This window comes from Thamnophis sirtalis, unplaced genomic scaffold, assembly GCF_051295495.1.
Source record: "Thamnophis sirtalis isolate CommonGarterSnake01/CBP01778 unplaced genomic scaffold, rThaSir2_p1.2 scaffold_1, whole genome shotgun sequence".
Classification (NCBI taxonomy): domain Eukaryota; kingdom Metazoa; phylum Chordata; class Lepidosauria; order Squamata; family Natricidae; genus Thamnophis; species Thamnophis sirtalis.
Genome location: NW_028261381.1, coordinates 94,630,200 through 94,656,474, shown reverse-complemented (window position 1 = coordinate 94,656,474; position 26,275 = coordinate 94,630,200). Strand labels below are relative to the sequence as shown.

General features: G+C 41.1%; 1 protein-coding gene across 10 annotated transcripts in view; it reads left to right on the top strand.

The window, feature by feature from the left end:
* Nucleotides 1-26,275, top strand: part of NAV2 (neuron navigator 2) — a 598,751-nt gene that overhangs the window by 268,841 nt on the left and 303,635 nt on the right. For 8 of the 10 annotated variants that reach the window (XM_087719076.1, XM_087719071.1, XM_087719058.1 and 5 more), the window contains exon 1: nt 21,260-21,610. The exons of the other annotated variants lie outside the window; for them this stretch is intronic. In XM_087719076.1, the coding sequence (XP_087575202.1) occupies nt 21,353-21,610 (258 nt within the window). In that variant the 5' untranslated portion in view covers nt 21,260-21,352. Of the gene's footprint in view, nt 1-21,259; nt 21,611-26,275 lie in introns of those variants that run through there. 10 annotated transcript variants of the gene reach the window in all.

Sequence of the window (26,275 nt, the reverse complement as noted above, 5' to 3'; positions counted from 1 at the left end):
CGCACAGCTTCTGACATACTTGCAACCAGCTATGCTTAGCCTAATGGGTACCTGTTGTTATATTTAAGGGGGGGAGCTATTGAAACAAAACTTGTTTTGAAGCGTGGCACTGAGCAAATTGATTGATAACCTTTCAGATTTGACCTTTCCTATTGCCCCACTTTGGGGGGCAGGGGCTGAACACACAATGGGCTTAAAATAAAAACAAATAATTTCCCTTTGTGTTTTTTATGGCTACATCAGGGCCACTTTTATGAGATTTCCACATTTTCATCTTGTTTGTCTGTGACTTGGTTCCCTTTTAAACATTAAGCACCCCATCAAGGCAGATTTCCACATGAAAAGAGACAGCTGGTAAAGCTGTTTTATATAGCTTTTATACATTTGTTTTTACTCTTTATTGGCTATAGCACCCTCTCAGATGCTGGGCCATATTTTTTCCTCACTAATGCTTTGGTAGCTTTCCATTTGGCAGGCTTTAACTCCCCACCCCGTTTTTTTCTGTTCTGCTTTTGCACAAGGGATCAGATACTAACAATTGTTCGTGTAACTCCAACTACCACCACCTTTTACATAGTTGCTTGGGCCAGATATCCAAACACCTTTATTTTGATACCTCTGCTGAGGATTTTTATTAGACACAAGTCATTAAATCATAACCAGGTTTGTAGCACTTATATACAAATATTAGCTTTTTTGTACCAATAATTTGCTTGCTACAGTGTGTATGTGCTTATAAAAGCAATCAGACTGCTTGGAACCTGATTTGAACAGGTTGAACTGAATACATGTAGTCCTCAACCTACGACCATAATTGAGCCCAAAATTTCTGTTGCTAAGCAAGACATCTGTTAAGTGAGTTTTGACCCATTTTACGACCTTTCTTGCCGCAGTTGTTAAGTGAATCACTGCAGTTGTTCAATTAGTAACACTGTTGTTAAGTGAATCTTTCTTCCCCATTGATTCAGCTTGTCAGAAGGTCGCAAAAGGGGATGCCATGACCCCGGAACACTGAAGTAGTCATAAATATGAACCTGTTGCTGAACATCTGAATTTTGATCATATGATCATGGGGCTCATAAGTGTGAAAAATGGTCTTTTTTCTGTGCTGTTGTAACTCCAAACAATCATTAAATGAATTGTTTTAAGTTGAGGACTACCTGTATATCTGAATATCAAAGTTCGGGGGGAAGCCTGCATTTTAGCAATGCTGATATGCACGGTTTCATGTAAAAAAATCCCAGATTTGGTCCCTGGTCTAGGAAAAAAAATCATGTTTAAAACTGTTATAAAGTTCCTATATAGTACTGAATCAAGTGGAACTGAAGCATTGCTTGCTATAATTGCAATAAACCAGAGAAAGTTCCTCTATATATCAAGCATAACAGTCCTGTGAATTATCTGTGAAATAGAAGAAAAAGTATTTTTTATCTCAGTTATTCATGTTCTTTTGGATAATCAATAGCATTACCAGGGATCCTTGCTTGTTATCATACTCAGCCACAGGCACTGAGAAATCCTTTTTACACTTTTCTGCACATCACTGAGGGATTGGGACTACTAAAGACAGGGACCTTGGTTCTAAACTTGACATGACTTTCTAGTGTCCTTCCCTGTTTAATCCCCCACTCATTTGTTGAATAGAGCTGTTCGTTCTCTGGGATCTGGAAAACCCAATTCTGATATTTTTCTTACTTGCAAACCCTTTTTCCCCCTCTCCAATATTCTTTTGTAAAACCAACCATATCGCATTGACTTGACAGAGCCATTCTAAACATTTTCTCACATCAGCTTTGATACTTTAATATCCTCTTCCTCCCATAGCTCTAAAGTTAAGAGGCTTGCCATATGTCTTGCAGTGTCACACCGAGGAACAAAGCAAAATTGAAGTCATTAGAAATGAGCATTTTGCTTCAGAAAAGCACCTATAATGAATGTTTAAAAAAATCTTTGACTTGTTAAAGCCACACTTGGGTTGATAGGCTGAGTAACTCTTTGGATTAAGTCTGCTTTAGTGCAAGGAGATGGAAGTTACTATGCAGGGTGCAACCACGGAAATGTGACATCTTTCAAATTCTTTCTTCTTTGCCAGACCTACTTAAGGAAGGAAGATTTCCTCCTTACTGGATATGTAGGTCAGCATGCCATGGGAGGATTCAAATCAGCTTAGAGAAAATGAACTAAACGAACTATTGCTATATGGATGTTTGTTACTTTTTACTTCACAAAAAAGCTGCCAATAACCTGGAATTATGTCTAAGACTAGTTTTCTGCTCATAAATTATCCTGCACATACATTAGAAACCAAACCACAGAATAACAGAACTGGAAGGGACCTTGGAGGTCTTCTAATCCAACCCCCTGCTCAAGCAGGATATTTATACTATTTCAGACAAATGGTTATCCAATGTCTTCTTAAAAACCTCTAGTAATAGAGCACCCACCACTTCTGAAGGCAAGCTGTTCCTCTGATTAATTGTTCTGTCAAGAAATTTCTCCTTATTTCTAGGTTGGTTCTCTCCTTGATTAGTTTCCATCCATTGCTTCTTATTTTGCCTTCAAGTGCTTTGGAGGCACACACACACACACACACACACACACACACACACACACACTTTGAGGCAACCCCTTAGATACTGGAACACTGCTATCATGTCACCCCATTAATTACTCTAGTTCTTGCAACTATCCTACAGCTCCTCATTGGCTTATCACTCCGTTGGAAAAGCCTATCCTAGAATCATTTTGATCAGTGTTCAAATCTTGGTTGCTTTGTGAAAAACCTTTAGGTAAAGAAAATGTTTTTCCCCCTCAATCTGATGTTTTAAAAAGAGAAGAGGAAGAGGAGGAAAGATAGAACAGGACCAGCAGGTTTTGAAGGAGAACTGTCAGTCACTATAAAAGCATGATTAAATCTTAGGATGAGGTGTATACCTATCCTTTGCTAATAACAAATGCTAAATCCAGGAAAGATTTACAAATTAAGTTACTGTAAGTACAGGTTATGTCCTCTTCATACTTTTTTCATGAGCTAATCTGACAGCACTTTCCTGATTCTCACTTGCACTTCCATTCTCCCTTAACCTTTTCTGTGTTATATTTCTTTTCTGATGTTCCCGTACAAGCCTAAAAAAAATAGTCACATGAAGCTAAATGAATGGATCCCTTAATTTTCACAGCAGAGACCAAATGTTGAGTACTTGCAATACTTTGCCTTCACAAGGCTGCTTTTCAATTCATTGTTGGCAGGTTTTGAATTTTCTTCTTTGCCACAAAACTCCCAGAGGTTCAAATAGAAAGTGCCAGGAGTCAACTCAGAGTTCTGTGTTAGCATTAACCACACATTAACTTAATGTTAAAGCTTCATTATTTGACAGAGGTCAACATTTTTTTCTTTACAGAATGTTAATTATTATTTTGATTTGGAAGTGCTTGCTCAGTTGAGTGAAAGCAAAAGCTAATGGCATTTTAAGGTTATGGCTCTCTGAATACCTTCCTCCAAATTCCTCTTTATACAGAAACCCTGTTTTAGTTTTCTACACCATAATTTTATACCAGTCACGTTTTATTCATTTTAAAACAAAACATAAAAGTTGTCATATTTACCATTTCACTCTAACTATAAAACTGGGAATATAAACACTCTTTTCTTACCACAGAGGGGTGGAAATAATAGTTTATCCTCCAATTTTTTTTTAAAATCACTCTCTTGTAAGAGATAATTTTTAACACATAAACTAACACTATATTCTGATGACCCATTTCTGAGAATATGAACATATATGGAGAAAATTAAGTGATTTTAAAGACATACATTAAAAATGCCAAGTTTTCCAGTACTAATTGATTATTTTATGAGGGGAAAGGGGGGAATTAATGATCCATACACATACAGCTTGTCATTCCCACTCATTCTTTCTGGGTGGTAAATCCTTCTCTGGATCTGGATTAGATACTGAAGGAGGCAAGATCAGAGTTTCGCATTTTGAGATCTAAGTCCAAAAATGGTTATAGCAGCAAAAAGCACATATTAGAAATGAATCAGTACAGATAGTCCTCGACTTACAACCATATATTTTTGTTGCTAAGTGAGATATTTGTTAAGTGAGTTTTTGCCCCACTTTACGACTTTTCTTGCCACAGTTGTTAAATGAGTCACTGCAGTTGTCGAATTAGTAATATGGTTGTTAAGTAAATCTGGCTTCTCCATTGACTTTGCTTGTCAGAAGTTTGCAAAAGGTGGTCACATGACCCCGGGACACTGCAGCTGTCATAAATACGAGTCATTTGCCAAGCATCTGAATTTTGATCAGGTGGCTGTGAGGATGCTGCAATGAGAACCAATCATGTCCCTTTTTTCGGTGCTCTTGTAACTTTGAACAGTCACTGAGCCAGGGTCTGGAGGCTGTTAAAGACTGGATGGGGGTCAACAAGCTTGTGCTCAATCCAGAAAAGACCGAGTGGCTGCTGTGTTTCCCTCCCGCGATTGGCCAAGTGTTCCATCTCTCAGGCTGGGGGGTCAAATTATACGCCCCTCAGACAGGGTTCGCAACTTGGGAGTCCTCCTGGATCCACAGCTGACCTTCGAGCATCATTTGTCGGCTGTGACCAGGGGGGCATTTGCCCAGGTTCGCCTGGTACGCCAGTTGCGTCCCTACCTGAACGGGGAAGCCCTCACAACAGTCACTCGTGCCCTTGTGACCTCTAGGCTGGAATACTGCAATGTGCTCTACATGGGGCTGCCCTTGAAGAGCATTCGGCGACTTCAGCTAGTCCAGAATGCAGCCGCGCGAGTGATTGTGGGTGCACCACGCTTCACCCACGTTACACCTATCCTCCGCGAGCTGCACTGGCTGCCTGTCGATCTCCGGGTGCGCTTCAAGGTGCTACTTATCACCTATAAAGCCCTTCATGGTAGTGGGCCTGGGTATTTGAGAGACCGCCTACTGCCAATTACCTCCACTAGACCGATACGATCGCATCGATTAGGCCTCCTCCGAATTCCATCTACTAGCCAGTGCAAACTGGCAACTACCCGGAGGAGAGCCTTCTCGGTGGCTGCTCCGACCCTCTGGAACGAACTCCCCGTGGAGATTCGGACCCTCACCACCCTTCAATCCTTCCGCGCCGCTTTGAAGATTGGCTGTCCCGGCTGGCCTGGGGTTAAGATTTCAACCCCACCCGAATTGTGTGACTGTTGTGCTCTCTTTTAATATGTTGTATTGTTTCCATATTGGAATACTGTTTGTCTTTCCCCCCCTCCCTTTTTGAATTGTGAGCCGCCCTGAGTCCCCCCAGGGAAAAGGGCGGCATACAAATAAAGGAAATTCAATTCAATTCAATTCAATACTTAATGAACTGTTGTAAGTTGAGGACTACCTGTAACTTGGTCTGGAAGTCATAAGCCAAACCATGCAGAGCACTCCTATTCAGCTTTAAAGGCGATGAAGATAAGGAAATTAAAATCCTAATCCCTAAAATGAAGGCTCTTTCCGAACTGAAACAAAGTTCAGTAGAAGAATCAAGTGAAATGAGAAGAGCAAAAGGGACGTCATGTACACAATATAAAAATGTTGCAGAGACTATGGGGACAAAAATGGAGCCTTTGGGTAAATCTCCAGCAAAAATCAGTATGCCAGGGAGGTCCGACTGTTGTTTGGTGTCTCCTGGTGTATCAAATGCTTGTCAAGCCTGATTAGGTTGTAAAAATAATCTGTTTTTTCTAGTTTTTCCCTCATCTGAAAGGAGGGAGGAAATGTGGGAAATTGAAGAAGGCTGGCTTTGATTTGGGAGAACCTTGTACAAAACAAATTTTGCCACACGGTTTGCTTGGTAGTATTAAAGCATACCTTCTTTTTATATCCTTTGCCATGTGAATTAAGAAACCGTCTGAAATATCTTACAAGAAGCTGTGAGAGTGAACATATGTAAAGAAGTTGATACTGAATCTATTTTTCCATGGATTTTCCCTAAATTGATTGCTTCAACCCTAATAAATGAGGAACTAGTCAAAACCAGCTGGATTACATAATTTTATATTTGCTACCATATTAGTACCCTTAATATTAGTTAAGGACTTGAACATCTAATTAGTACAAGTGCAAATGGATGCCTGTCAAACCAATTAGAAAAACAATTCTTTATAGACTTCTAAGAAGACAATGCAGTGGATCTGTCCCAGATGTACCAAGAATGTAGGTGAAAGGTCAATGGAGTGTTCAAAGTGTAAAGATGGAAATAAAGGCCTTTTTAAAAAGTCTCATCCCAGTCCATTGTGTGCTTTTTATTAGTCCGACTTTGATTGTTTTCCTTTCCTTGTGTTTTGAATGGAGCTGAAATCAACACAGCTGTTTCTGTTTAATAACTTCCTATTAAAGAGCATCTTATGCCTAAAACAAGCTGTCACCAATCTCACTGATTGCTCTCCACATGGTCCTGGAAATGACTTGTCTCAGATAACCAAGAGCGCACACAAATCTGAGGTACCAGAAATAACTTCATTATAGTTTCTGCCAGGTCCATTGAAAAAAAAAAAGAGTGCAGCTTGAACTTGCTTAGTTTGACCTTTGCAAATCTAAAAAAAAAATACTTCTAATGAGATACCAAGCAACTTTTTGATTAAGTGGAAGAGGAGGATATGCCTGAAAAAGGCCATCTTGGATCACCAGAATGTTTTTGTTACTTTTAGCCAGAGGTGGGTTCCTACCAGTTCGCACCAGTTCGGTAGAACCGGTTCGTCAAATCTACCAAACCGGTTAGAAGAGGTTCCACCAGTGGACCCGGAAAGCAGGCCACACCTACAGAAGAGGTTCCAAAAAATTTTGAAACCCACCACTCACCTCACTCACACACACACACACACACACACACACACACACACACAGACTCACACAGAGAGAGAAAGAGAAAGAAAGGAAGAAAGAAAGAAAGAAAAAAGAAAGAAAAAGTGAGAGAGAGATGAAAGAAAAAAAGGAAAAAGGGACAGAGACAAACAGAAGGGGAGAGAGAGAGAGAGAGAGAGAGAGAGAGAGAGGGAGAGAGAGAACACATGGCCGGCAAGCCACTCCCACCAGGTCACATGGCTGGCAAGCCACTCCCACAAAGGAGGCCACACCCACAGAGTAGGTTCGAAATTTTTTTGAAACCCACCACTGCTTTTAGCCATTTTCAAATGTATACTTTGGGATAAGGTCCTTGAATGACACTATCTAGATGATTTTCTGTTAGATTTATGAACTAGTTTTAGTATTAAAATTATCTTAATTGCTCAGCCAGGAGGATCTATGTCAGCTTTCAGTGCCATCAACTACAGTAATCTTTTAGAATAGCCCTTTGAGGTAGGGGCTAAGGATCCTAGGTTTCAGAAATTTAGTTTCTTTTTAGTATTGTTTTTAGATGTTTTCACTTTCTGTTGAAAAATAATGGCTGTACACATTGTACAGTCAAGCGTTTTAAGGCAATTTTAAATATATGTTAAAGAATAAAGACTATGTAGTGCTTTTATCATTATTAGGCCACTTTATCCTTTACTTTCCACCTCCTCTCCAGTTCCTCCTTCATCCCTTGGTACTTCTCCTGTTTGTCCTACATCTTCCTGAGGTTGCTGTCACTTGGCTCTCCTACATCTATCTCCACCTCTGTCTTCTGGTCTTTGTCTACTATCATGATGTCCTGTTGATCAGATAGTCAGGTGTATCAGTGGGTCACATCTTGTCCATTCTTTGCATATAACTTGGTATTATCCATGTAGAGGAGATGGCTGATGGTAATTCCATTCTTGAACTTGTATTCATATCCAGCCTTTGTGATTATTATTCATTCAGTGGGTTCAGATCTATGCAGAACAGCAGTGGGTACAGTGCATCACCTTGGTATATGCCACACTTGATGGTCACTTGTGTGAGCTGTCTTGAGTTGATTTTTAACGTCATCTTCCACAGTCCCTTTGAGTTCTTGAGAAAGGTTCTTGGTGTCCTCTTGTCTGTGTATAGTGCCAAGCATTCACAGATCCATAAGTACTGAGTCATAAGTATTCTGTAGTCAATCCAGGCTATGGTTAGATTGGTCTAATGAGGCCTTGAGTCTTTAACAACTGCTATTATCTATAAGCAACTGGTGTTTTGATCCTCGGGTGTTGTGCCTTTCTGAGTTTTGCTCATGTATAGGTCCACACAGTCCTGTAATTTGATGGTACAATGCCTGATAGGACTTTCCATGGTGTTGGAATACAGGTTATTGAGTGGTAGTTGTCTGATGCTGTTCCCTTATGGGGCTCTTTCATGATCAGTAGCGTCCTTCTTAGGTAGTAACTGGGTGGGAACCTGTTGCTAGCAGCTGGTTCATTTGTGCTGCTAGGCATTCATCTACTGTTGTTATTTTCTTTAGCCATAGGTGTGGATCATATCAGGGCTGAATACTGTCCATCTTTTCATGTTCTTAGTCCACTGCTGGATGTCTGCTATTGTGATGGTAACTTATTCCTGTTCTGGTAGATTGCTGTGATCTATTCTCAGATCTGTAGTCACTTTGCACTGATGTTTTGTGTTTTTTTCTTTTTCCATATGTCCTTCCAGTACTGCTCTGCTATTGGTGGCTCTGCTGTTATTATGTTACTGCACTGCAATTGAGGGTACACCTTGGATAATTCTTTGAAGAACAGGACAATTATGTTCTTGGCCTCTGCTTCCCTAGTGTATTTCCTTAGCCTGGTAGCCAGTACTGTGAGCTTTTTTTTAGCAGTCTCAATTGTTTTATATGGAGTCAGACTCATGTCCCTGTATTTTTTTTCAGTAATAATCCTCACACTTTTCTATGATTTCACCAACTGCTTAACTTCTCTCTTGAGTTGCCTTGATCTTAGCCTCTAACCTTATTTTCCAGGGTGACATATACTGCTGTTCTTCCTGATTGTGTAGCCAAGAATCTCCTGGATTACAGAACCTTTAATGTACATCAATTCATTGGTTTGAGTTAATGGGGTAATAGCAATTTTTGTGAGGGTACTATTAGCATCTTCTACTATTAGCATACTATCTGATGGTATGCCTCTGCTGAGCCTCGATAATCAGACTCAAGGTTTGCTTTTAGCTAGTTTATCATGATCTTATGCCTTATATCAGCAGCTGTCCTCTAATGAAAGGGTAACATTTTATTTCAATGTGAATTCAAATTTACATTGAAATGAAATGACATTTCAGCTTTTGTTGGTGGCTGAACATCCAGTTGTTCTTCTGGGTCTTCTTGAGAATGGGATGTAATCTGTGGTTAGCCTGTCTCCAGCTTCTTTTTCATTATATTGAAGCATTGGGTAACTACCCAGCTGGTGCTCAGTTAGTGTGAATACAGATCTTCTGTCTATCCCTAGTACTTTCATACACTTCATATATTCCTCTCTTTAGGACTGCTATTGTAGTAGCATTCCATTAGTTCTAGATTCTCTTGTCTCATCCATGTATGGCTTGTTGCAGCAGCCCACTTGTCATCAGGTTGTCCTAGTTCCTCAACCTCTGATGCAGAGCTTGTTAAGGGTGACATCTGAGGCAGGATGGCTATCATAGTTTGTGTGATCTCATATTTTGAGATAGGCGCATGAAAGATTAGGGAGTCTTTGGCCAAGGACCCCTACTGGTAAGTTAGGTATCAGCTAGTATTTGGACTCTAGTCTCCCACATCAAAGGTGGTGCTCTAACCATTACACTATCCAACCACCACACACACACACACATACACCACACACACAGAGAGAGACACAAAATATAAATTCACTCTAGGTTTAGGTTTTCAAGATTAGCCAAGGTATGGCCAGCGGCTATCATCTGCTATAGTTTTTAGCTATTATTAAACAAGCCTAAGTGCTTATTTTGGCTGAATCAGATTAAAGCCTGTTAATCCAGCATTCTCTCCAAAATGTCATCAACCTGTAGGGCATTAGATAGGCCACTAGAAATTGTCCATGATTGCAATATGATCTGTCTACCTCCCACCTTTGCTTTAATGTAACATAGAAATACAATGATTGATATGACCTAGACATATGTGCCAATAAAAGATAATATATGCAGCTCAGGGTTGAACAGTTAAGGTCACTGATGATGTTGCGTAGTTAGGTAATGAAATGTCTGCAAGCAAGCAACCAAACTCAAAGAACAGTACTATGTTACCTTTGAATGTGTTTGCCTTATTAATGGCCTGTTATTGCTGCTCATCCTGCCATTGTTGAAGGCTATTTGCTAAACATTGCCATATGAGATGTATGTGTTCCCTGACAATGATGTGGTGAACTGACATTACAATGAGGACCAGACCAAGATGAAGGTAGGCAATCCTGGTAATAAAGAGGGCATTGTATATTCCGTACTGATGCAGAAGTAACTCTTGAAAACCAGAAGCAACTCAGCTCAATACAGCACTTTTATGGCAAGGTTGACAAGGAGAAGGAGAACCACTTTGATATTAATTAAAATATTGAGAATAGCCTTGCCACCACGTCTCCTTTCTCCTTGATAAACAAGAGCAGCAATTGGCTCTTGTAATAAAACAAAGTAAGCAAAACCACTTAACTTAAAGCAGTTACATGCAGCATCTGCTGGAAGAGATGAAGCTAATTATTAAAGCTTAAACTAACAGCAAAATGCTATGCCAGATCCTTTTAAAGGAATTTAATCTTCTCTCATCCTATAAAAAAGGAAATACACAAGGAGACATGGAGGGTGTGCAGACCACAAATATCTGGTTGAACTAATTTCCTTCCGAAAGTCTGGGATACACTTGACTGTCTTCTGTTTTTGCAAGTATAAAAGCAGAAGGACAAGGGAGAACTTCATGCCTTTGACAGATTTCTGCCACTATACCATAGTCTGCTGGATTCATGATCTATATTCTTTGCCAGGAACTATACTTTTGACATAATGTGTCCCTCATTAAGATCAGAAGAAATAGGCCACCTGTTAATGGTCAGAATCTCCATCTGGCTACAAGGAGATGTTTCTTTTCTCCTTTGCTCCCCAAAACTTTTTGGAATGGCTCCTGGAGAACAACATCTCCTTCTTTTAGTGTTTCCTCCAAGTTAATGCAATCAGTAAAACAAAAATGTCTTTTTAAAAACCGTGACTAAAAAATATTCTATAAATATATTTGAAAGAGCTGCTAAAAGCCAGTTCAAAATTTTGCTTCACCTTGAACTTCAAGATCTCCTTACCAAACTGTATGTTTTTGTTCCCGGGATACTTGGAGAGCCATATCCTTGGCATGTTTTCTTTCCAGCTCTCCTCACTTACCCTTGCTCCTTTTCTTCACCAGGATTTATAAATAATATAATTCCACAAGCCAGTCCTAGAGGAGATTAACTCTGATTTCTCTTTAGAAGGCCAGATCCTGAAGATGAAATTCAAATACTTTGGCCACCTAATGAGAAGGAAGGACTCATTGGAGAAGAGCCTAGTGCTGGGAAAGATTGAGGGCAAAAGAAGAAGGGGACGACAGAGAATGTGATGGAGTCACTGAAGCAGTTGGCATGAGCTTAAATGGACTCTGGGGGATGGTAGAGGACAGAAAGGCCTGGAGGAATGTTGTCCTTGGGGTCGCGATGGGTCTGACCCAACTTCACAACTAACAACAACAACAACAACAACAACAACAATAATTCAATTTAATATTAACTGAACAGAACTCCTTGCTTCCAGGGACCTCTGCAGGGGAGATTGAGAAAGTGATAAAGACAATTGTGACCTTGCAATTGAAGACTTGGTTGCAGCTGCCATTTTAACATTTTTTTTGAGAAAAGTATTTTTATTTTTTTTAACATACATATAATATAATCCAAAGCATACCTATACATCCTAACAAACATTTTTTGAGTATTCAATAGTATATCAATTCTTTTTTCCATTAAGCCTCTTCAATTTTTATTTGCTCTTCTGCTTTCCATACACCATATTATAGTCTATTTCTTCAGCTCTCCTTCTCTCCTTCTCTTCTCCTCCCTACCTTCTTCTTCCCTCTACCCTCTCTCTCTTCTCTACTTTCCCTTGATCTTTCCCTCTCCTATCCTCTCTTTCCACACTTTCCCTCTCTCCTGCTCTTTCCCTCCCTTCTACTTCCCTCTCTCCTGTCTCCTTTCTCCCTCTTTCCCTCTCTTTATCTCCCTTCCATTCTCTATTTTACGTGGTGTATTTCCACCTTTTAGCAAACCCCATTTAATATCAATGGAATTGATAATTATATTCCCAATGAAAGAAGCAGAAAAAAATGTTTTCCATATTGCTAGTTTTTCTTTTAAAGGTATATCTTTATACAAATTCCAATTGTTTCCTCCCCCCTCCATAACAACCTCTTTTTTGGACACAGTGCAAGATAGATTCAAACTTCCTGCTATCTTCATCATGCTGTTATATATTTTTACATCATTAATTGCCCTTATTTTGTTTCATCTTGTAATTTTAACTATATATTATTAGATGTATTTCCACATTTTCCTTCCATTCCCCCCCCCCCTTCTGATAACTTTCCCAACTAATATTTTTCTTATTTATAACCCAGTATAATCATTTCACCTTCCATTATTGATACGTATCAGCTGGCCTACTATCTTTATTCACTTTAGTTAATTTACCTTTAATTCTTTTTTGTTTATAATCCTTTCTATCCATTTTAACATTTTTGAGAAACCTGGAGGTGGCGATCATAAGTAATACTCTCTTCTCTTATTTTCCCTCAGTCTTCTGCCGAGACTGAAACACACATGTTTGACATTGACAGGGACTCAAATCAGTGGTGGGTTGAAGGCGATATGCCCCGGTACGGGCGTATCGGTCCCTGCCTGAAGCACTGGGTACCGTTCCTGCCGTCCTCCTTACCTGTCTTTAAACTCTTTGGCGCTTCCAAACACGGTGCGTACAGCCAAGCAGCTGGAGCATCACAGAGGCTTGCAGAGGTGTCGCTGGAGGGTAGAACGCAAGCATGCGCCACACAAGTTTATGTGGAGGACGCCAGTACAGTTGCAATGGGATTCAGAACCCACCACTGACCCAAATGTATACATCCTGGGCAAACATCTTCTGTGATGAATGGAGATGGAAAGGTTCAAGACCATTGGTAATAGTGACTAAGAGAAATTAGGAAAAAGAAATCCTAGGTACATCAAAGAAGGGACAGATGGGCATGTTGGATATGTCTTATTTGATGCCATACATGGAATTGCTTGACAATTGAGGAATGCTATGGGTAAAGGAAACTCTAGGAAAATGTAGGGAGAAGGAAGAAAGAAGGGAGAATGAGAGAAGACATTTCACCCTGGACCGACTCATGTTTTAAGATACTATCTGTCATTTGTTTAGCTTCAAATTTTCTCCTGATTTGTTTGAGCTAAAACCCAAAACACCAAAGTGTTCTGAGTTTGTTTGGTCAAACCAGGATCCATGGAGTCCTTTTGTGAGCTTGGTTGTTTGCTTCTAGAAGTTTCATTAGGCAACATGATCTGTTCTCTTTTATTGTAAGCATGATCTGCCCAGAACTTTTGAGCCATAAATATTGTTTCAAATTTAAAATGCAGCATATTTCCTTTTTGTGTACACCCTTAAATTATAGTGGATTCCTGAACTTGTACAAAACTTTTCATAGAATGATTGTAATTAAGATGCAATCCTAATTATATAAGACAGTTTTCTTTAGCCTGTTATGTTTGAGATCTTTGGGATGACAGCTTCCAATTTTCCCTGACCAGGATGGCCAAGTTGGCTGAGTAATAATTAAAGACAATCAAAAAGATATAGGTTGAATAAGAAAGTGATAATGGTAATTTTTTTTACTTATTATAATTTTATTTTTTTGCGCCCCACTAATTATTCTTAAATAATTCAAGGTGGCAAACATAAGTAATACTCTCTCCTCTTATTTTCCCTCACAACAACAAACCTGTGAGGTAAGCTGGGCTGAGGAAGGCTGTCTAGTCCAGGGGTGTCAAACTCGTGGCCCGTGGGCAAGAATGGTCACATGCTGGCCACACCCATGTTCGGTTTAGCGAAGGGGGGGGGAGTTGCAATATGTCACGTGGCAACATGAGTTTGACACCCCTGGTCTAGTCCAAGGTCACCCAGCTAGCTTTCATGCCTCAGAATTAAACATGTAACTCACAGCTTCCTGATTTCTAATCTGTAGCCTCAACCACTAGAATAAACTGGCTTTCATATAATTTAGTGAAATATAATTTTACTACAATAATTAAATGCCATAAAGGATTTATTTCAAGGGCTGCATCCTCTAGTTTCAGAACAGTTCCTATTATTCAGAACAGTTCCTATTATGTATCAAAACTTTCAAAATACTAATTAATGAATGAAAAAGTTGCACGCTCTATGGTTGTGGGCCAGCTGCCTGAAGAGCATACAACTATAGAGTGTGCGCCCAGAGCGGCCACTGCCGAAAGACTCGGCTGGGAAGCCATGGAAAAAGCCAAGCTGGGATGGCAGTGGTGGAGGTGCCCTGGCTCCGTAATGAGAGCTCGGCCATACATCATGAGGCTGGGAGGTGGGTGAGTGAGAGAGGAACAGCCGCTCATGCAACCCCCCTCTCCAGCTGTGCAGAGCGCCACTCAATGGCATTTGGAAGGCGCCAAACTGTGGGAGCCAGACGGCAGCGAACTGGCGCTCATGCGGCTTGGCGATACCCCTAGGTCAGTGAATGGCGCTGTGCCTGGCTGCTAAGGTGGCTGAGCGTGGTGGCTTCATGGCTGTTGTGTTGCGCTGCTGCGACAGCACAACAGAGCCATTCACCCATGAGGCTGTGCCTGGCTCTTTGGAAGCCCGCTCGCAAGAGAGGAGCCGCCCGGCAACCCCCCTCTTCAGCTGGGCACAGCGCTGCTCACCAACCTAGCGGTATCACGAAGGCACCATGCAACGCGATCACCTTTGCCTCCCCCCAGGTTCCTGCAGCTTGGCACCTTCGGGATACTGCTAGGTTGGTGAGCAGCGCTCTGCCTGGCCGGAGGTGGGGGGTTATCCAGGGGGTTTATATGTGGGGGGGGGTATATTTTTGCTCACCAGAAAAATGTGGCATGGCTGTATTATGAGGACATGTCGTATTTTCGGGGAAACACGGTAATATTGAACTGCTATGGACCATCTTTAAACTTGTTGAAAATAATGACCAAATAAATCCTTTAAAAATAGATTAAGGCAAAGAAATCTGATCCTAGTTTAACAATAGACTATTGTTTTACAATAGTCTAAGAAATCAGCCTGAGTTCTCAGTTCTGTTCCTTTTGTAAATTGGGCAAAATCTGGCAAAGACCTGTTGAGTTTAATAAAGTTTTGAAATTTTTGTCCACCATCATTGCTAGCTTAAAACTACCATTTCATTTTGTGAGAAAGGAAAGGAAACACCAGAACCAATTTCTTTGTATTTAAGTACAATGACAATAAAGATTATACTTTTTTTAAAAAGATCCTTTTCAATGGAATGGAGAAACAAAGATGAGCACTTTGTAATCTGGGATTAGCGGATAAACACTGCCTAAGGAAAAGCACATTTCTTGTTTTAAAAATCGCCTACTTAACTGTAGGGCAAACAATTGAGCTGGTGTGAAAATTGGCAATAGGAACCAGGATGCATGTCAAATGAATAGATAGTATTTGAATAGGTCCTCAGATAATTTAGAGGCAGAAGCAGGAAATAGAGGAAAGAATAAGGTATACACTGCTCCATCATGCATAACTGCTAATTTACTTTTTCATACAGCTATCTCTGTTAAAACAGGTTTCTCAGCTTTGCTGATATTTGTAGACCACAAGCAAATGGCTGTAATATCTGCAAAATTATCATATCTCCAACCTAAGCAAGAGACACCAAACAATATACAGATATAACTGTTGTATAAACAGCTACCGTGCATAACATCTACATACAGACGTGTTTGTTTAAGGCACTCTGAAGTTGGTAAATATTTGCAAAAGTTGTACTGCCAATTGAAGGAGAGCCAAGAAGATTCATGATATGTTTGTGAACAGGAAAAGGGCAGTTCTGTAAAGAATTGTACATATTTGTAACATCTGAGAAATTGTCTCCTTTTAGGATCCTTTAGATCCTATAGAGAATGGTTTATTTTTATTTTCCTTCTCATATTGCTGGTGATTGCTGAACAAGTGGACTGGGTGTGGTTCCAACGTGGTACTTTCTGGGATTAGATGCTCTCCTGTCATATGGTCTGGTGACAATTCAATAGATGATTTGCTTCCTTCATGATCAGGACTCTTGCAAATGTATTAGCTATATTTCATCTTTTAATAGATAGATATCACAGCATTTTATTGCACTTTTTTGTTTTCATTGAAAATGATATGTAAGAGGAGCCATGTGTGAACTCTCAGAATACTGAGAAATCTTAGTAGCAATTCACTATGCTAAAAGGAAATATAGTTTTAATTTTGATTGTTTCTTCCACTGATTTTCCCCCCTTTCCACTTAATTGAGGAAATCAGAATCTGAGTCCAAAGCAAGCTGGGATAAAAGTTATGGATGAAGTGCTTGGGAAAAGACATGTTTGTAAATGCATCCCTTTTTAGGTACAGGAGGGAAAGGCCCTTAATTGGGCAATGAGGACCTCGTTTTTATTGCTGGAATTTCAGATTTACACTTCCCCCCCCCCTCCATCTGGGCTTTGATGGTCCTAGCATCACACAAAGGAAAAGAAATCAAGGATCAAGAGATTTCCTTCTAGTTCATCTCATATAAAAGCCAGTTTGGTCTAGTGGTTAAGGCACCAGGCTAGAAAGCAGGAGACAGGGGGTTCTAGTCAGAGGTGAGATTCAAATTTTTTTACTACCGGTTCTGTGGGCATGGCTTGGTGGGTGTGGCATGGCTTGGTGCGAGTGGCTTGGTGGGCATGGCAGGGGAAGGATACTATAAAATGCCCCTTTCCTCCCAATCAGCTGGGACTTGCGAGGCAGAGAATAGATGGGAGCGGGGCCAGCCAGAGGTAGTATTTACTGGTTCTCCAAACTACTCAAAACTTCCATTACCGGTTCTCCAGAACTGATCAGAACCTATTGAATACCACCTCTGGCTCTAGTCTCATCTTTGATAGGAAATCCAGCTGGGTGATCTTGAATCAGTCACTCTCAATCCAACCCATCTCAAGGGCTGTTGTTCTGACTTGACTAGTTTGCTTTGATGTCCTAAGATAAATCCAAAGTTAAGTGGGCTCAACAACTGTCAGCAAACATCAGAACCTTCATGCCAGGAAAACAAGAGCAAAGATTTTGTCACCCATGATCAGTTTAAAAAACAAAACAAAACAAGGAATTCATAAAAACAGCTCATGGTTGTTTATAAAAGGTGTGGATATACTTCTCTCTTCTTACACTAGTACTAGGCCAGGGTTTTATTTGGACATTACTATTCAATGCCAGTGCGGTTTCACTTCCTTATACACAATGCTGGAGTATTCCTTATAATTAGTAGCATAACTTTGTTGGATCAGACCAAAGTCCAGCTACACCAGTGTTCTTTGCAAAAAACATTTTTGTTGAAGGCATGCTTTGTTCCCCAGACTCTGCTACTCAACAGAGGCTTCTTGTAGTTATCACAAGTGTTAGCCGATAGTGATCTTTCATTATTCTGTCTTAGGACTCCACTGATATAAAACTCCATATGGTACAGAAACAGAGGGCAGACCTAACTCCCTGGAAGATGATGCAGTTGTAAAATACATGTATTTTTGAGACTTATTTTTGTCTTTGTTTGTCTTAAGTAACAAGATAGATGTAAGCCCAATGTGTTATAGAGATCCCACACACCCACTTTACAATCTGTTTCTGTTGCTCCCCTCTGGGAGGAGCTTTCAAAGTATTTCTAGCAAGACTCCCAGATTCTGTAACAGCTTTGCTCTCTATGCCATCCGTCTGGTAAACTCACAAGATTCATTTTTCTTGTCATGTACATGTATACATTCGAATTAGACTGTGTTATTTGTGTCATATAATATATGTGGGTATATGCATATTTTTTTGTATTTTTTGTATTTATTTTGTCATGCTTTTGTAGTGTATATATATATGAGCCTTGGTGGCACAGTGATTAGAATGCAGTACTGCAGGCTACTTCTGCTGCCTGCCAGGAATTTGACAGTTCAAATCTGACCAAGCTCAAGGTTGACTCAGCCTTCCATCCTTCCAAGATGGGTAAAATGAGGACCCAGATTGTTGGGGGCAATAGGCTGACTCTGTAAACTCATTTATCATTTTTTTAATCATTTTATTGACATTTATAGGCCGCCCTTTTCCCTAAGGGGACTCAGGGCGGCTTACATTTCATAGGAGGGGAGTGTAAGACAGGACACAAAAGAAATGTGAATAAAGGAAAATAACCAATAAAAACACAACATTCATTCGACATTCGGGCGGGGCGAGATTAGGATCTTATCCCCAGGCCTGATGGGATAGCCAGATCTTGAGGGCTGTGCGGAAGGTCTGGACGGTGGTGAGGGTGCGAATCTCCACGGGGAGATCGTTCCAAAGCGTCGGAGCTGCAACCGAGAAGGCTCTCCTCCGCGTAGTCGCCAGTCGGCACTGACTGGCGGATGGAATTCGAAGGAGGCCTACTCTATGCGATCTGATGGGACGAAGGGAGGTAATTGGCAGAAGGCGGTCTCTCAAATAGTCAGATCCACTACCATGAAGGGCTTTATGAATGGTGAGTAGCACCTTGAAGCACACCCGGAGATCAACAGGTAGCCAGCGCAGCTGACGGAGGATCGGTGTTATGTGGGCGAACCGCGGTGCGCCCACAATCACTTGCGCGGCTGCATTCTGGACTAGCTGAAGTCGCCGGATGCTCTTCAAGGGCAGCCCCATGTAGAGCACATTGCAGTATTCCAGCCTAGAGATCACAAGGGCTTGAGTGACTGTTGTGTCTCCCGGTTCAGGTAGGGCCGCAACTGGCGTACCAGGCGAACCTGGGCAAATGCCCCCCTGGTCACAGCTGACAAATGGTGGTCAAAAGTCAGCTGTGGGTCCAGGAGGACTCCCAAGTTGCGGACCCTGTCTGAGGGGTATAAATTTTGACCCCCCAGCCTGATTGATGGAACGTTGGCCAAATTGTTGGGAGGGAAACACAACAGCCACTCGGTCTTGTCTGGGTTGAGTACCAGTTTGTTAGCTCTCATCCAGTCCTTAACGGCCTCAAGACCCCGGTTCATCACGTCCACCGCTTCATTGAGTTGGCACGGGGCGGACAGATACAGCTGTGTATCGTCCGCGTATTGATGGTATTTTATCCCGTGCCTCCGAATGATCTCGCCCAGCGGTTTCATGTATATGTTGAATAGTAGGGGGGATAAGACCGAACCCTGCAGCACCCCATAAGTTAGGGGCCTCGGGGACGATCTCTGCCCCCCCACCAACACCGACTGCGACCTGTCCGAGAGGTAGGAGGAGAACCACCGCAGAACAGTGCCTCCCACTCCCACCTCCTGCAGTCGTCGCAGAAGGATACCATGGTCGATGGTATCGAAAGCCGCTGAGAGGTCAAGGAGAACCAGGATGGACGTATGGCCTCCATCTCTAGCTCTCCAGAGATCATCGGTCAATGCGACCAAAACTGCTTAGAGAGGGCTGTAAAGCACTGTGTAGTGGTATATAAGTCTAAGTGCTATTGCTATATTGGAGGTGGTGAACCTTTTGAGAGTGGAATGCAACGAAATTTCATTTTAATTTATGCCCATTAGTGTACATTCAAAGTGACAATAAAGTTATTCTAAGTCTAAGAGAAAATAACACTTTAGCTGTGGCCATATTGAATAACCAAAACAGCCTTTCTCTCTATTAGAAACACCAACTTTAGATAGAAAGAACCGGGCTCTTTTTCATCTCCGACCTGATTGGGTTAAATTGCTCAGCCCTTACTCACAGGATGGGCCGTTGGCATTTTTCAGTGGGAGTTTTCCCGTATGACTAGCCAGTGAGGACGGAACCATGATTCACCCTCATGTGTTTTGATTCGAAAGTGCCTTCCTTTCGAGCAACCAACAAAAGACAGGACCGATGGGGAGGAATTTCCGCTTCACGGCGGCGACTACTGCCGCTGCCACCCTCCGCCCAGAGCCCAGCTTGGGTAGCCCCCGCGCCTCCTTTTTACGCCGCGGCGAAGGACCCGCTGCACTGTCGCAGAAGACACAGCGCAGATCGGGAGGCAAAAGAGAGCGCGGGGGGGAGGAGTTTCGTGCCCATCGCTGGAGTTGAAGCGCCGCCCCTTTTGCAGAGCTGTTTTGTTTCTGATTTGAGCGGGGAGGACCAATCGGAAGCCACGCAGGCTTTTTGCACGGTACTGTCAGATCGCAGCCTTCTCCCGCTCCTTCTCATCTGGGCTGCCCCTTCTTTGGCATCGTCCACGCCGCCGGCTGCCTCGGCTCATGCTCCCCTTTGCGCTTTTTCGCACCCAACGCACGCCTTGGGTTGCCACTCGGCTCTCGAGCCCGGCTCCAGCGCCAGAGTCAAAAAAATAATAATGAGACGGACGTTTTGACAAGCCACCGCATTCTCCGTCTGGGTTTTTTGACGCGCAACAGCAGCAGCAGCAGCGGGAACAGCAGCATCGCCGACTCGGGAAATGCCGTTGCCTCCAGCAGCCTTACCGATTTAAATGTCATCCGCGGGCAGGTCTCTCTCTGTCTCTCTGCTCCGGCGCCGTTGCTCTCGTGCACCGATACTAAAGCTTAAGAAACTCGGATCCTCTCAGGCTGGTATCCAAGGCCGTCCTCCTCTGCTAGGAAAACTGAGCTACGTCTGTCTCTGGGCTAAGGCTGAAGACAGACAGGCATATTAAGTCTGGCGATCCTCTCTGCTAGGCTGGGGCGGGCGCGCACACCCAGCCAAGCCACCCGAAACATATGTTGCAGCAGGTTCCTTTAAAGCAAGACATCCAGGGGGTGGTTCCAGTGACCAGAGAATCGAGTTAAAGTCTCCCATCTCCAAGGAAAGAAGGGAGGAAAAAATAGTATTGTTATTATTTTTATTAATAATAATATTAATAAAGTGGCTGCTGAAAAGAACCAGCGAGTTAAACATCCCCGGAAGAAGAGGAGGAAGGGAAAAAAGGACAGTGACTGAGAATTGAGGGAGAAGCTACACCAACCCAAGGAAACAGGTGGAAAGGCTGAGACAGCTCCTGAGAAGAAGTTGCACATTTGAAGGAGAGATTTCCCCTTCTCTTTCCTTCTCCACTGCTGTTTTTTTGGGGGGTGGGGTGGGTGGGTGGGAGGGGGGGAGAAGCTATCCTGCCAGATTGTAAAACCTATCTTCATCCTCTTCCTTGCTTGCTGCTGTTGTGACAGAGACGCCTTGACAAAGCAGAAGGAGAAAAAATGCCAGCCATCCTGGTAGCCTCCAAAATGAAATCCGGACTACCTAAACCTGTCCATACTGCTAGTCCCATTGTTCACATTCCAGCTGCGAGAACCGTCCCACAGCCCTGTTACCTGAAGTTTGGGAACAAGGTGGAGGTGAACAAGTCATCCTATGCCAGCCAGATCCCCCTCAAATCCCAGAACGGTCAAGATAATGCGGGCGATGGCTTCCTTCGGAAGAAGAGTAGCTCCATTGAGAATGGCTTTGACACACAGGTCAGCAAAATGGTGCTAGCATGGGGAGAGCATGGGTGGAGAGGCTGAATCATCTGCAGTTCTGTTCAGCATGTGTGCATGGTTACGGAAAATTCAGGTTGCGATGGGAAATATAATTGTATTTCTGATGGACCCAGAAACTATAGATGGAATGATATGTTTTCTAACTGTAGAAAACAGGACTGGCTATTCCTAAATATTCTCTTGATTTAGCTTTATTTATAGGAGCTCAAATCTTTCAATAATGCTGGCATGTGTGTGTGTGTGTGTGTTTGTATGTGTATGTGTGTGTGTATGTGTATATATATATGTTATATTTGTGCTTTTGTGCTATATATATATATATATATATATATATATATATATATATATATATATATATATATATATATATATATATACACACATACATACATACATATATACATACATACATACATAGCTTTGTTTGGGGGGGGCTTGTGCATTCAAATGCTGTTTATTAAGGATTTTTTTGCAGTGGGTGTGTTTCTGCATTTTACTGTGAGCACCTGGAGAACTGCTGGAGCAGCTACCTAGTGTGGTGGCTCTGATGTATGCGGCTGAGCATCATGCAGCAGGGCAAGCCATGCAAGTATGTAGCAAAGATTACTGCCTGTACACTTACACATTCAGCAGTCATTTATGGGGTAAAGCTACAATAAATGTTCAATACAATACAATCTTGAATGTTCCTGCATTTAAACGCATCTCTATAGATACATTTAAAAATACACAGAGATATCTATATGTATGAGGGAATGTATATGTGTGTGTGTATGTGTGTGTGTGGGGGGGTTTATTTCTAGATATAACCATTGATTTCTAATATGCAGCATTGCCTGAAGCCATATTTGGATGCCTCTTTAAATGCTGTTGCTCTATATTATGGAGTCTGCAATACTCCATGTTCCAGCTTGTTTTATTTTAGCAAGTGCATTAGTATTTTTAGCATGGCTCAGATTGTCGCTATGTTACTAGTGCCTGAATATGGCTCAAGAACAGTGAAAACAGACAGCAAATGCTCATATACTACTGGAGGAGCCGAGCAGATGGTTTGCCGCCACTAAGGTGACTAATTAATATTAGCTAGACTGAGATTGCGGTGAAGACAGATCGTCAGCTTGGTTTTACTGCAAACCTATTCTGCAGCTGCTTGAAGCATCTCACAAGAAGCACAGCCATGTTGGGGTGGGAAGTTGCCTGGTTGAAGAATTGTATTGCTGCCTTTTTCCCACCGTAGAAAATGCTGGGTTCTTGTCAATCTAAGGTTTGCAGGTGGCAACCTAAGAACCTGTCCTGCTGAGGAACAAGAGTCTTCCTGCTGTCAACCTAGCATGGCTTCCTGCCCTGCTTTTTCCATGCTGGCAAATAAAGTGATGTATTGAGTTCAGTTTGTGAGGCTACAGCAAGTCCTGAGGGCTTGAGAATTGGGAGGGAGAGGTGAGGGTGACAGTGGTAATAGACAAGATTTGCATCAATCCCCGCTGGAAGGAGGTCCAAATTCTTTTTTTTTAAAGTTCTTTGAGTTGTCCTAAAATCTTTAGGGCAATCTCACTCTAAAAATTTAAAAGAGGGGAGAGTCCAGTCATGTGAATGTAATCCGATATTGATATGAGCAATGAGATGATGACTTACAAAGGCTTTCAAAGCTGAGTGGGCATTTGTTGGTGGCATAATACATGCTGAACATTGAACCACTATATGGTCAATATTTTAGGAATTCAAAATTGATTCAGTTAGCTCTAATTGGGATTTTTCTTTGTTGTGAAATGGGGGTGGTGAAACAAATAGGATACCTTGTATGCCACATGGGGAAACTTTTCACATTTGCAGATTGCAATAGTTTGGTAGTATTTTATTTAACAAGAGGTTCAGTCAGCCTCTGGAATAGTAGTCCTAGTGAATCTTCATTGGTAGAAATCTTAAATTTTTAACTTTAGCTATTGGTCAAGTCTATTGGTCTGTTCTTGGCAATCTACCAGGCCTGTTTTCATTTAGTCATTTTTTAATATTCTTTTTCACCAAATAGTTGTTTCTCTAATGATTGTGTTAAATCAGTTATAAGCCAACTGGAATTCAAAGCTATGTTTTTCTATTGGTAAGTATTGGTATTAATATAAGCCTGGTATCATCTATGGGAACTCTACAAATAAATTAATTTTTTATGCCAAGTCATTTGCATTGGGAGTACCTTTGTGGTTATCCAGCCAGTTGTATAATTTATTCTTTTTTCCTTGCCTATCTCTTTCTCAGACATTTTGAATCTAGTATGATATTATGTCAGTCCATCCAAGAGTAGTATATGAAAATAAAATCTAGCAACCTGAAGCTCTTTGTACTTTAAAAAAAGCATCTTGTTTCTAGAATATACTTTGCAGAATATAGATGACTGAAGTCACTGAACTTACAGTATAACTGTGAATCGTAAAAGCCTTATAATGGAAGAAATGATGTTGGTCATGGGATAAATGCCTCAACCTGATAAAAGAACTGATGTATAAGTCACCGGCAAGGACTATCTGTATTTTATTGAGTCTTTTGACTATAGGAACACAAGCCTTGAGCTTATCTTCACAGTCCAATTGCATTTTGGATTGAAGCAACTAAAGAATTTGACAAGTGGAAAAAAATGACCCTTCACCACTGAGTTTCTTTTTGAAACATATGCGCATCAATAGATGTAGAGTTATTAGGATGGTGGAATCATTATGTTTTAGGCATGCTCCTGGGCTTTGAAGAAGGGAGGTTGCTAGAGGATCTGGAATCTGTGAACAGCTAGGAAACATAGGCAGTTGTGTTGTAACAGATCAGATGATTTCTCCCCTGGGACCACCATTTCTGCTTTCAGGAACAGTGTGCCTGTCCAGTTTCATCAGCAGAGATTCTTCCTATTACCTACAACCTGACCCTTTTGAGACAAAAATAGGACTACATCTTTATGCCAAACATCTTCTATATGTGAAAATGTGCAAACCACAGGTGATAACAAAGATACCTTTTGGGAAGCCCTAAATCTAGTTAACGAAGCTTGTTTTGCTTCTTTTATCACTCTCCTTGGTATTTCCTCTTTTACAATAATAGGCTTAAACTAAAGCTAATATTTGACCACAGATATTCATTCTGATGTACATTTCTGTATTCTCACTGAACTTTTATGTGAATGATTTCTGGTACAGATTGAGCAAGAGAATCATGCTCACATGATCCAATTTATTCTCCAGTCACAAAACTAGTCACAAAAGATGGCCATAAGAAAGCTAGTTGAGTGAACCATAGTTTTCACTTGACAATAAATTGGATAATTAATGGATTATTGCCAGAAACTTGAAGTAAACTCTGGTTTCCAGCACAAAGCAAATATTGTAAATCATGCTCACATGACCATGGGATGCTGTAAACCACCTAAATGCAGATTGAGTGCCGAACGCCCAAGATGACGTAACTGTGGGAGACTGCAGAACTTTGAATCTGGGTTGTAAGTACCTTTTTGGGGTTCCATCATAACTTCGAACAGCCACTAAGTGACTAGTCGTTAAGTGAGGATTACCTGTAAAGAATCTTCTGTTGCTGTATCTTCTGTCCTACTTGCTTGTCTTAATAGTACATCATAGAATTGCCTTTGGTGAGATGTGCAGCTATAGAAATTTGATTAGTCAATAAATAAATAGATAAAGATCTTCAGAGATTGGATCCTGTAACTCCCCACTGACTTATGGTGACACCAGCAAAAAGGATAGGCAATAAAATCAGGAGAAGCCCATTAATGCCAAGCATTGATTCTGGCTCTAATAGAATGGATATTACTATTTTCCAACAGAATCATAACTTGCTTATTTTACATTTCTATCTAAGCATAGAATTCTAAGCAGTATATCAAGAGATGTCAAACAAAAACTGATCCAGGAATGCTTTTACTTCTGAAAGATTGTTTTACTCTTTGGCACAAATTTTGGGGACTACTGCCCTCTATACTTTTTTTTCCATATCAACACTGAAATGATCCCACATGCTTATTTAGAAATGTCCTAAGAATAGAACATACACACAAACACAAAGCTTACTTCCACTGAGAATGTCTTTTTTTTCTCCTTTCTTCTTCAAAGATAATTATATTTAGCCCCCTTTCCCCCATAAAACAAAAAAGCAGAACCATTCTTTTGCAGTGTAGGTCTAGATTTCAGATGATTTTTGGTTTCCAAGCATGGTAACCATTAAGATGCTGTTGATAGCATCAACCTACATCTACTTGATTTTTCTATTGCCTCTATGCCTGTTCTGTGGCCTCAGAGGCATTATGAAGCAATGTGGATTGATATTAAACAATTTATGTACGTGCAAGATCAACACAGCTTAGTAAAGTTGTTTATACCACTCCAAGTTATTATATTCACTGTATAGTTTTTAATCCTAAAAAAATCAAACTGGCATGGAACCTGTGTTCCTTTCTAAAGTGTTGGCATTTGCTCAACTCTGCCTTAGGATGTAATACAGGTATTAAATCAGAAAGTTCTTATAAGTTAATACCACTCTGGTTACATTATTGGCTAACTGGTGATGAAAACTCTTGAAACAATATAATATATTCCAAAATCTAAAACCCAAATATAATTTTGTATAATGTACTACATTATACAATCAGCAAGA